Source organism: Apteryx mantelli, chromosome 1 (assembly GCF_036417845.1).
Source record: "Apteryx mantelli isolate bAptMan1 chromosome 1, bAptMan1.hap1, whole genome shotgun sequence".
Taxonomy (NCBI): domain Eukaryota; kingdom Metazoa; phylum Chordata; class Aves; order Apterygiformes; family Apterygidae; genus Apteryx; species Apteryx mantelli.
In genome coordinates this window covers 128961239-128974037 of record NC_089978.1, presented here as the reverse complement: position 1 = coordinate 128974037, position 12799 = coordinate 128961239, and the positions used below count along the sequence as shown (strand labels likewise).

The 12799-nt window shown below is 45.4% G+C and overlaps 1 protein-coding gene across 1 annotated transcript; it reads left to right on the top strand.

Moving 5' to 3' along the window:
• Positions 1-254: 254 nt before the first annotated feature.
• DRD3 (dopamine receptor D3) lies at positions 255-12799 on the top strand. Its single transcript, XM_067291557.1, is given in 7 exon segments — positions 255-536; positions 7631-7743; positions 9032-9094; positions 9096-9172; positions 10276-10472; positions 11359-11704; positions 12585-12799. Coding segments are annotated over 7 exon segments (1293 nt in total).

Sequence of the window (12799 nt, the reverse complement as noted above, 5' to 3'; positions counted from 1 at the left end):
GAGACACAAGTAGGAGGTGAAATCTTGCCTTCTTCTGCTGACTTAGATTCGGTGGAAAACAAAAGAGGCCAAACAAGACTTTAAACAAAAGCTCTGCCAACGTATGGGCAGAATAAAGACCCCTAGATTTGGCTTGCAGCAGTGTCATGAATGAAGTGTGAAAGGCTTATGCCGGGTACGAGAGGTGCTGTTCTCCAGAATTACTGTATAGCTCTGATTTTCAGTCCTCCCTTTCTTTTTTCAGCGACATCCCCATGGCACTCTTCACAAGAGCCAGCAGTCATCTTAACACCACCTACTCCATCCCCTGTGAGGCAGATAATGCTACAGAGCACGACCTGCCGCACTCCCATGCCTACTATGCCCTCTGCTACTGCATCCTGATTTTGGCCATCATCTTTGGGAACGTACTGGTCTGCTTGGCAGTTCTAAGGCAACACACCTTGCAAACCACAACAAACTACCTCGTGGTGAGCGTGGCAGTGGCGGACTTGCTGGTGGCCACTTTGGTGATGCCGTGGGTGGTGTACCTGGAGGTGAGTACGTCTCAGGAAAGATTAGCAGAGCTGACCTGTGGTATGGGTTCACTAGCATTAGTGCCTGCTCTCTGCATAGGCCAACTCTGGACTGAGACTACACCAAGTACCAGATAAAGGTCAATCACATTTTCACCACCCAGCCAGCTCTAGAGCACTTGTGGGGAGGGTGGCAGCCCACAGTGTCACACAGGTGGCCCTTGTAGACCAGACACATGCAGGACAAACACATCGCAACCCAGTCCATCAGCAGATACCCTGAGCCTAGCTCTTCCTGGCATAGCACAGACTCTTAGAGCTTAAATGACAGCTGGGTGATAGCCAGTAATGTAGACTGTGGGTCCTGATGTGCTAATACCCACTTTCATCTGAGCATCTTTGAAGCTGACTCCATCTGCCAGGAGGGTTGCTTGTGAGCACCATGATGTATCAGGAGTGGCAGGGGAGGCAAGGGGGTAGAAATATCTTACGGGAAGGTATCTTAGAGTCCAGATCAACCCCTGCTTCTGCTGGCCAGAAAACGGGCGAGAACAGTCAAATCCTCATCTCCTGAGAAGTTTAAGAGCCTTCATGTCCATGTCATTAGGTCAGCTCCATGCAACATTCCCCAGGCAGGCTGACATAGACGTGAAGAGCTTGCTCCAAAATCTCTTGAAGTCATATGAGCATTTTCACAATAACTTCAAAGGATTCATAACACCCTCAGGGGCTTAATCTTCATTTCCCTGGTCTTTGAACATTGGGCTGGTGTAAAAATGTACTGGAATGACTATGCACAGTATGAACAACGCCATCAGATACAGGGCAGCAAAGATGGAATCCAAATTCCCCATACACTGCAGCAAAATCCTGAATTACTGAAGCCACTCCTGGAGGAAACATTTTTACTAAAGTAAATCCATGAAGGTATGCTACAGCTGACATTTTTATCTTTTATCATCACCATTTTTACACTAATCCAAGTAAATTGGTAGATCTAGAAAAATTAGAGTGAATGTCTATCAGTCTTAAGCTTGCGGCTGAGCCCTAGTACCCCATTATCATGCTAACAGAGACAGAATAAGCCTCTGAGCCATGATCTCTTTGAAGCTTCATGCTCTTTCTGTGAGGGGCAAGCTAGAATCAGGCTGAAGAGTAGGTTAAATATTCTGATGACAGCTGCCCACCTTTGGCTGACCTCTTTCCTGCAAAGGAAAGCAGGAGCAGAGAGGAATCTGCCACATGCATATGGACTGTGCAGCATATCAATAGGAAGTAGAATAATATAGGACAATACCAGTAAATGCCAGACCTGTTATGCACATGCAAAGAGATCTGATCAGGCAGCAGGGGACAGGCAGTGGCTGACAGCTCTCCTCTGCCACTGGACTGTGTTGAAGAGCCAATGCAACTCTAAGCTTTGGCACTGAACACAGGCATTTCCCTTATGTTAATCCAAGTCGCTCTCCTTAACTGTGTCCATTGCACACTCTCAGTGAGACTGCAATTAAGAGAAATTAGGGATCTGCTCTGTCTGTAAGCATTATTAGTAAGGGCACTGATGGTTAATTATGTCTGTAGAGCATCACTGTGGAGTGAAAGAACAAAGAGAGCACCGTGATACTGCATGTGTGATGATGTTCCTAGTAAAGACAATAGCAACATTTAGACTAATCTGTGTAGAACAGTCCTGGAGGTGGTCAGGAGTACAGCTGTATACAACTCACTTGTGTTATCTCAGGGGAATGGAAGGGGGAAGATGAAAAGAAGGCAACAAAGAAGGAAAGAATGATAAAAAGCAAGGTATAAAAGGGGGACCCCCCCCAAAAAAAATACAGAATTAGGCTAGAAATTTTGATAGCAACCAACAGATATAAAGTTAAATTTTATTTCAGACTGCTCATACAAGAATATTCCATCACCTCAAGTGTCTTCCAAACATTAATGAAATAACAATATGCTTTGCATTGGAAAAGACTTACCACTGTGGAGACAGTGGAACTGAGGCACATCTGCAGAGTAGGCTCTGCTCCCATACAGTATTATGGGCACAGTTTGCAAGCGCGATGGTAGGTCCGCTCCCTAGTCATGTTTGGAGCAACATCTAAGATTCATTTCCATTTCTGGAGGAGAGAGAATCAAAGTGGCTGATCCAAGAGATGGCAGATTCTCTAAAAACAAGAGGGAGAAGAACCACACCTCTCAAACGCAATCTACCACTCCCAGCCCTAGACTTTAGGACTGTAGCAATACTAAGATTTAAAAAGCAAACAAACAAAAAGTCCCCAAAGTGATTTAGTGTTTGCTGGTGTTTATGGAATCCATGATGCTACAGATGAAGAGGAAATGGTATCATGCTTTGGTATGATATGGGCATAGAAATTCCCAAGAAATCATTCAGTCTCCAAAATCTTGTACAATACCTACTTCTCTGCTGAATGCTTGCCAATTCAGACAGCTGATACCTGGTCATTATTTATGGAGAAGCTAAAAGTGGATGGTTTTAAGATTAAATTAAGATTTAAGATTTAAATGTCATATGTGAACTTTGTGCTTTACACTTAGATTTTAGAGCCATCTATGGCCTGGACCTTCTCCACGAATTTTTTCTTGTTATTAGTCATGTAGGCTAGGACTGTCTCTTTCTGAGAGGTCTTTTGGGAAGGCTGTGATAGATCAATCACAGAAACATTTTACAATCTCAAAATCCTGATCTCCAACTAATGGAGTTTCTGGCTCAAAACGCTATCAGCACAGCGCCTAGCAATTTTTTGGGGTCAATGGGTATTGTCTACTATACCAGTACTGCTTCCCCAGTGATTCACTGACCTCTGATGCTATGGCTGGCACAACTACTGAAGCCCACAGAGGTTTTTAAGATGGTAACAATAGGCATCCTGGCTGCTGGAGTTTGATAGCATTAAATACCATCATTCCTTACAGTCAACACATAGTAAATGGAGGAGAACATGGAGCAACATGGCCTGTAACATCCTTCTCAGTCTTCTCACAACATCCAGTTCTACCTCCAAAGGGGGAAAAAAGCTTCAGAAGATGGTTGTCTCCGGTGTCCAGTCCACAGCTCTGCTCAGAGCACTTGTGAGTAACACGCTCTCCTCTTCTGTGGCTCTCAGGATGGATCAGCAAGACCTGCAACTCCTCTTTGAGTTCAAAAACCTCACTAGAGTGCCGTCAAAGTGAGTGCAAACAACTCAGTTATTGCAGCTTAGCAGTTTACTAGTTGTCAGCTCGTCTGACAGCATGCAGGCTCTTAGTTATTCTTGCCATGCAAAAGTGTAAGCAGTGATTTCAGAGCTGCAGGAAGCTAATAGCACACCCAAAAAGGTGGTTTTCTTAAACACAAAATGTTAAGTGAACATGCTTAGATGCACAGCTACTTAGATGCCTGTCATGATCTGATGCAACTTTCTGTTCATATTTTATTCGTTCTTACCCATGGACACCTAAACATGGCATCACTGTAGAAATACAATTTACAGAGATTCTTCTGTTTATTTTTAAGGGTTCAGGAGAGTAATCAATTTACATAAGTTTATGAATGCACAATTTTTTTTTTTAATTGGAAGACTTTCTGAAGTGTTGGAAAGCTAAATATAGCAATACTGCAATCTTGTGGATAAAGCAGACTGGTCATCAAGAAAGATGATGAGGTGAGAGCCTGACCTCAATAGTCTATATGGAGCTTTACCATTGTCTTTGATAGAACTAGAATTTCATCTTAGACTCTATTCCCAGTTCTGCGGCATGTGCAATGTGTGGTAATGAGAGATTGTATCAGCTCATCTGTCTGTGCTTTGGTCTTATCAGCTGTAAGAGGAGAATAATGTTTGACCATCCACCTCACCCAGGCAGTTGCGAGGATTCATTCAATTAATACTTGCGACGTGCTTTGAGATTGCTGGATAAAAAGCAGCAGAGGGATAAAGAATAGATATCCTGCCAGCACATGAAAATCAGGAATGCACACTGGCAAGTTCTAGCTTCTGTAACAAAGATGAGCAGCACAGAGCAAGAAAAGAAAGAGCAGGAATAGAATTATAAAATATGAACATGACCTATATTAAAAAAAGAGCCTTCAAGCCTTCTGGAACAAATTCTGAATTTTCATACCCCCCAGGTAAATATTAACTACTTCGCTCACTTCAGCAGAGCTACTCCCCATTTTAGAAGTTCTGGCTGGTGGAAATGAGGATGGGTTTTAAACCCAATGCTTTATCTGTCAAGCATCCTCTTAATACAAGCTATGGCTTAGTATGCAGATGGTGTGATCTGCATGCATCATCCTGAGAGGGTTCACTTCAGAGCCATCCCCACCAAGACCTTCTGTGGTTTTAATGGTTCAGATTCCCAGATCGTCTCTTTGGGCTTAGTGTTTGACTGCACTGAGGACCTTGGAAACTCCCCCACTTAACTGCTTTCACATCTGCTGAGTCAGTGGCAGCTTTCCTTTCATGCAAACACCTGGCACCAGCTCCTGGTGAAATACTCTTCAGCCTCCACAGATCACACAAACACACGCTGCATTGAATTCTGCCACAAACTACAAAACCACCCCTTACTGCATCACATTGCAAAAGTTTTCAGCACTTATGATTTTGGGCTACTTTCAGATGGCAAGCAGACCTCAAAATCTGCAACTAAAACAAAAATTGTGTGGGATTTCTTTAAACAGTAAACAGAATCTACCTATTAAGGTCCCGGATTTTGGCAGAGGCAGCCTTCAATTTGCACACCTTTTAGCCCACCTAATTGTGCAAAAAAGCTCTCAGGGATCTTTTGTTTTCTTAAATTAAAAAAAAAAAAGAGGAGCCCCAGAAGTATCAGAGCACTCAAGGTGAAAGCACAGTTCCATACTGCATTTTGCGAGCCTGTTCCCATTGCTCTCCCTTGCGCTGTTCTGCAATCACTCAGTGTCAAGGCATCTCATGGAAGCCTGCTTCATTCAGTACCTGACTTCTAACACAAGCTTTTCCATAGCAGCTGGGTCCGAGAGAGAAACCTCATAAAGACACAGCTCACTTCAACAAGTTTCTTTGCCCATGCGTGGGAATCTTGGCACAGAAACAATCAAAAACAATTAAATTTCTCAGGATTATTCATTAAAGAACCCTGAAAGGAATCTGTGCAGAGAGTGAATTTTTCACTTACACAAGTGCATCAGAGCTGCATCTCTCTGCAGGGTGCTGCATCCTTTCTAGGCACTGACACTTGCCACAGGGTTGACCTTAGAAGCAAAGCTCAGTCATAGTCCTGTCTCCAGCCTGACCTGATATGGGTCTTTGAGCATCTAGCCCTTGTGTTAGGAAAGGTAAGTGACCTAAAGTTAAGGGAACAGGTAGGTAACATAGCTTGGGCAAGGGGGGCATAGAGGAGGAGCATGCTATCCCTACCCACTCTAGGGGAAACAATTTATAAGAAGCTGTTTCACCTCTGATGCCTTACCAGCTTTTCACTGTCCTGAGGGGCCCCTGAAGCCAGCCTGGTAGGGAACTGGAACATGTTCACAGGATAACTCAAGCAGGAAGGGACCTCGGGAGATCTCTAGTCCAACCCCCTGCTTGAAGCAGGATCAGCTGAGGTCAGCCTGGGCTGCTCAAGGCTTTATCCAGTTGGGTATGGAAAACCTCCAAGGATGGAGCCTGCACAGCCTTGCTGGGCAACTGGCTCCACCACCTCACTGTCCTCATGGTCAGAAAGTTTTTCTTTATATCCAGTCTGAACCTCTGTGGTTTCACCTTATGCCTGTTGTCTCTTGTCCTCCCACCATGCATTGCTGTGAAGAACCTGGCACTATCTTCTTGGTAACTTCTGCATAGGTCCTGGGGGGCTGCTGTTAGGTGCCCCCAAAGCCGTCTTCTCCAGGCTGAACAAGCCCTGTCCCTCAGCCTCTCCTCATAGCGCAAGTGCTCCAGCCACCAGGGCTGTCTCAGTGGCTGTCCGCTGGACTCGCTCCAGTTTATTGATGTTTTTCCTGTGCTGGATGGTCCAAAACTGAATGCTGTACTCAAGATGTAGTTTAAATGTTAGTAGAGACACTGCAAACTAGTATTGGTTTCTGATAGATTCTCAGGATACAGCTGAACTTGAAAGATCTGCAGAGTTTGGAGGCTAAAATTTAGGCCTCCTACACAAGGCAGACAAAACCACTCTCAAAGCAAGGATTTTCCCCCCTCCTTCTCTCTTTCCTGCCCCCCCCCCTTTCCAAGCAGCACAGTATTCGATTCGTTTGCTCTACTCATCCAAGGGACTTATCTGTTGGAGGGGAGGCTGCCTCCTTGTTCATCTCCTGTACGGAGCAGGTGCTCAGGCAGACCACCTTATTCAGGGTCAGGCTATCATCCCAGCCTCTAGGAGGGCTGACACATCCATAGCAACGCCACACAGTGCTTGGAGCATATTGTTTTCCTCTGAAAAGGTCATTGCCAAGAACTTGATGGCTGGGCAAAAAATGTGTTTTTCCATCACAAATACTGGCCACAGTTGAGATTTCATAATCACACATTTTAAGACTAAAAATTCAAAACAACCAGAACAAAAGCTAGAGATGGTAGCAAACAAAACCCTTCATCTGAATAGCTTGTGTGTTCTCATTCAGATCTAATCATCAAAATCTGTAACCAAGATAAGAATCCAAATAAAGTTCTGGAGAAGTCTTGGGTTTCAGTTCTGTATTTCATACATATATGCATAAAATTTGCAGCACTTTTCCAGCTCACTGGCTGCAAAAGAACTCCAGCAGCTAAACTGAGAAACACTTTTAGCCCTTAGATTTTTCTGAGATAATCCTTAAACAAACAATGTGTACAGTGATATTTAATTCAATTTATCATGCTAGGTCTTAAAGGGAGAGCTGCTACCTATTTCTTCAACTTGCCTCCCTTTTTAAGAGTAAATAAGATTTTCTGTAACCTGCTTCTGTGTGATACTGAGCACAACATAGGTTCCTTAGTTTCCCTAGGCACATCACAGTGAATTTGAATACACCGTAAACATTTGTCTAGCTCTGAGATGCTTGGAGGAGAGCACCTCCTTGTATATAACATATTAGTATTCCGTGCAGAACAAGGCTGACAGTTTTGTGATTGCTTGTGCAGGTGACTGGAGGAGTCTAGACTTTCAGCCGTATCTGCTGCGATATCTTCGTTACCATGGATGTAATGATGTGCACGGCCAGCATTTTAAACCTCTGTGCTATCAGCATTGACAGGTGAGAGCTGGCAGCAAAAACGGGAATAGTCTGGGAGTGGGAGTAGGCCCTGCACCCAAGCATTGAAAGGACAAGAAAGTGGGGTGCACACAGGCAACCTTTTAGTGTCTTTAGTAACATAAATATTCCTGCAAGTCTATTGCTACCACTACTGCTGTTACTATGGCTCTGCCCAGCATGTGCAAGAAGGTATTTGCACTTAGGAAAGGCGAAGAGAGACACCAGTGAAAAAAGATCACCAGTAGGTAGTCAACCACATCCACATGCTTTTTGAAGGTGGTAACCAGAGATGGTCATCTAATTCCCATTGATTCTCAAAGAGAGTTTTGCCTTCTGAAGACCTCTTTCACAAAGTTTTAGTAAAGTTTGGATGTTTACACAGGGAGTGATAAAGATTATTGAGGCATACTCTTCAGCCTTTCCTTGTTTTTCTATAACATAAAATTGAGCAGATGCTGGGCAACACTGAGGGCTGGAGGGTAAGGAGAGATGCTATCAAGACAAGACCTTGGCACATGTGGTGCTTTTAGGACCTCAAATTCCTGCTAGCAGGGAGAGGGAGGAAGGAAGGAAAGAACACTGCATGTTGCACCTTTATAATACACAGTTCAAGGGTAACTGTACAAAGCAACTTTTGGCAATGGCCTGGTGCAGTGTTTCTCCAGGGGTATCTTTTCCCCATTTTAGTTAGGTCCTGTCTGCAGGGAGCAGCCCCTGGGCTGTCCTCAAGACTAGACCTCCTGTGCCTTTCTAATCACAGGCTTGCTGAACTGCACCCTCTGGGGCACCCCACCTGGCAAGGACACCAGAAACATGCCCGTAGGCAATCAATCCTCTGGCCGTCAGTGCAGCCAACACCAGGGAGGACAACTGAGGCAGAGAGAACAGCAGGCTATGTTTGCTCCAGAGACTGCTCTTTCCCAGCAGTGCAGCTATAACCTTAGGGGCTTGAGGTACAGTTTTGCGGGGATTCTAGATCCATCTGATATCCCAAATCTTGTATCCTCACAATACCAACAGTTCCGCAAAGTGTTTTTCCCAGTGCTGCTGATTAACTCTGATTTTCTCTGCTCCTTCCCCCCTACTCCCCACTTACCATTTTTATGAATTGCTGATCTCATCATTTGATCTCCTTCTTTTCTCCTTTCCTCTTCCATCTCTTCACCACTTCCACCATCATGTTCATTATGTGACTCTTGCTCCTCCCTTTCAAAAACTGGTCCTTTTCCTCTTCTTCTTCCCCTCCATTCTCACCTTCTCCTTTCTCTGGAGCCGGTTCGGTCCACAGATACACTGCAGTGGTGAGACCAGTTCAGTACCAGTACAACACTGGGCAGAGCTCCTGCAGGAGGGTCTCTCATGATCGTGATAGTTTGGATGTTGGCGTTTGCAGTGTCATGCCCTCTCCTCTTTGGCTTCAACACTACAGGTAACAGTGACATCCAGAACAAGGAGGGGTTGGAAATGGAGGTGCCCTGTGCATGGTCAGGTTATTTGACATGGGTCCTGCCAACTTCTTAAACTACAGAAAATTCCAGGGAACTGAAATGTACCCTGTGAAGGGAGAAGGAAATCTCCAGTGCTGAAGATGTGCTCTTCTATAAACTTGCCATTTGTTCAGACAGGCACTGACTATTGCTGTGGGGGCAGACCTGCCTGCTTTACTAGCAAGTCTCTGCCCTTTGAAGTATCCTGATCTAGAAATTCCCCCAAATGATCACTCTGCACACAGAGAAATCTCCAAACATGCAGCATTTCCAACACACACATACCAGAATTACTGCAGTTAATCTTGCCAATAATGGCAGGTCCAGACACAAAATTTTAAGTCTGATGGGTAATGCACCAAGCAAGCCACATTTCTAAACAGTGAGGGTTGCATATTTTTGGTGCTGCTTGTGAGAAATCTGCTCCAGTCTAATTTGCTATGTGCTTCCCCACCTAATCCCTTAAGGAGAGCAATCAATTTAGCTTCCTCTGTGGAAGTAGGCAGGTCTTTCTCCTTCTCCTCTGCCAGGGCAGCCCATCCTCCTTGGAGACAGAGGGGCCAGCAAGCCTTCCTCCCACTGAGCCCCAGGCACAGGTCCTCTGCTCCCCATCCGTCTTCTGCACAGTGCTCAATTTTAGGAGGAGCGAGAAGCGCTGCTCCTCGCCACTGCTGCCTGGTCTAGACAGATGGGGATGTAGGCACACATCAGCATCTAGGCAGCCCAGAAACTGTCAGAGGAATATGGTGGTTCTCTGAGAAAGGATGGGAATAGAAGTGAGAGAAGAGGACAGTGCTGTTGGCCAGAAGAGCAGGCACATGTTGGGTTATGCTAGATGACCTTAGGTAGAGTCCATTTTAAGCATCAGTTAGATGAGTGGGCAGGCCACAGTATGATTTGCAACAGCTGACATAGGAGATGCTTGTACTCCTTGGACTGCCTTTGTCCCCCAGCCACCTTTTGGCTTGCTTTGCCCACTCACCAGAGCCTCCTTGAATACCCCGAAGCAGCTCAGTCGCTCCTATCTCTCTCTTCTCATCCCCAGGGAATCCCACTGTCTGTTCCATATCCAACCCTATTTTCATCATCTACTCCTCTTTGGTGTCCTTCTACCTTCCCTTCGTGGTGACCCTGCTGCTCTATGTCCGGATTTACCTCGTGCTAAGACAAAGACAAAAGAAGCGAATCCTCACTCTGCAGGGCAGCCACAGTGCCAGCACCAAACTGTCGTATACACACAAAGTAAGATCCACATGAGTGCAGTAGGATCTGTCAGAAAGGACAGGGAATGCCTTACCTCCTTTCCTCGGAGGGTCAGAGCACAGAATGGAAACTGTAAAGGGGGGCATAGCATCTTATCATCCCATCCACCATGATATTTGAGTGCAGAAGCTCCAGTTAAATCCTCTTACAGTCCTCTAGAAAGAAGATATCCCATGTGTGTCTCTGCCCTCTAGAAGCAGACCACTAGAAAAAGGGCACAGACTACCTCTTCAGAGCTGTGCTTTCTCAGCCTTGCAGAAGTTTGGCCAATTTCTTCATTTATTGATTTTCACTATATGAAGTTTCATTCTCAGTTTCACAGATCCTAGGTTATTAATAAAAATCTCTTAATCTCACTTAGTTAAGAGGTCAAAATGCTCATGATGCATGGGAGCATTTGTTCCACTGGCTTTTCCAGATGTAATATCTGTAACCATGGGGAATGGGCACAATGGGCTGAAAGGGATCCCCTGGTCACACATATCTGTAATCCCACTTATTTTACTCATTTTTTCCACAGTGAAGCTGCGTTAAAAAAGAGTGATGATGTTGAGGAGAACAGGGACCACCTCTGTGGCCAACACAAAACAGAAGTGAAGTTTAGCAGAGTGAGAGTTTCAGCTCTTGTTGTCCTGATGTTTTTCCTTGGAGAGATGAAGGCAGAGAGTTTTCAGGTTCTGACTCACCTCTCTAATAAACCAAAGTCAGCCCCAATGCCTGGATTTTGCACCATCTCCAGAGGGTAGTCTTGGCACCTAAGAAATGAGTGGGGCAAAGGATAATTCCTAAAACTCTCCTCTTCATCCTTTGCCCCAGTGAATGGCTTGGATGGTTCCCAGTTGCTCTGTGACATCCTTTTTTGCAGGAACACATCGAAAGAAAAGCTTTGCCCAACAGATGCCGAGGCACCTTTTCACCTCGTCTACCATTCAAATGCCCCAGACAGGAGACATCTACCAAAAGGAAGTTGCTGGCTCTCATCAGCCTACAGCAGTACTGCAGCTTCTGCCAAGAGGCATCCCTCACCCAGACACCAGGGACTACACAACACAACAGGCTGAAAGAGAAGAGAAAGAGCAGGAAGCCAGGGCTGGAGGTACAGACACTCAGCAATGGCAAAACGATCAGCTCTTTGAGGCCAGCGCACCAGCCACCCTGGCTGATCCAGCTTCAGGAGAGAAAGGCCACACAGATGCTTGCTATTGTCCTGGGTGAGTGAGAACTGCTCTATGTAATGGGGTGCAAGGGGTGATGCTTTGGGACTTGCAAGTACAGGAATCTCTCCTAACACAATATGGAGATTAAAAAAAGCCAGGCCCAGACTTCAGCTGTCACTGCTCCACAAACTCACAAGGGACAAGGATGGGACATTTAGGAATCTAGGTTAACACTCACAAATGCTGAGAACCAAGCGCATCAGTGTTTTATTCTGCTACAGTTTATTACTCTCTTGTTTTAAATCAGTGGCCAACAAGCCCTCTGAGGTAGCAACAGCCAACACCTGTTTCTCTTTTTCTCTGATACTTTAGTGAGCTATGCATTATTATGAAGCTGGAACTATCTTAAGTTTCCACACATGTACATGCACCAGCTCTTAACTCCAGTTACAGAAGGGGAAACTGAGGCACAGAGCAGCAGAGGAACTAGGTTGTAGAGCTGGATGGAGAACCTGGGAGCCCGGAGCCCCAGTCACCTGTCATGGTCACCACACACACTGCTTCCCTTAGTTAACTCAGTAGTAGCAGGGAGATAATGCAGCCCTTATCATAACTTACTAAAAAGGCTAAGAAGGCAGTAGTCTTTCCTTCCAAGCTGTGGCCACTTGCTGCTGTCTATCGCCAGATCACATTTCAGTCCTCCCTGAAGCTCCATTAATTCACATAACTGATCCTAAGGAGGCCTGTGCTCTTGCAAAGTCCCTCTGCATCAGGAACAAACTTCATCTACAGTGTTTACCAAGCACAGACAAGTGCACAATAGGCTGCATAGAAGTGGCAATAGGATGGAGGAAGAGGGCATAGATGCAGGCCTTTTTCCAAGTGGTAAATTCTCTAAAATCATGTGGTTTTTTTCTATCCTCTTTAAACTCAGGGGCATTCATAGTCTGCTGACTGCCGTTCTTCTTGATTCACATCCTGAATGCCCACTGCCCTTCCTGTCATGTGCCCCCAGCACTCTACAGCGCCAGCACCTGGCTTGGTTATGTGAACAGTGCCCTCAACCCCATCATCTATACAACCTTCAACACTGACTTCCGCAAAGCCTTCCTCAAGATCCTCTGCTGCCGATCATGGGGCTGGCACTGA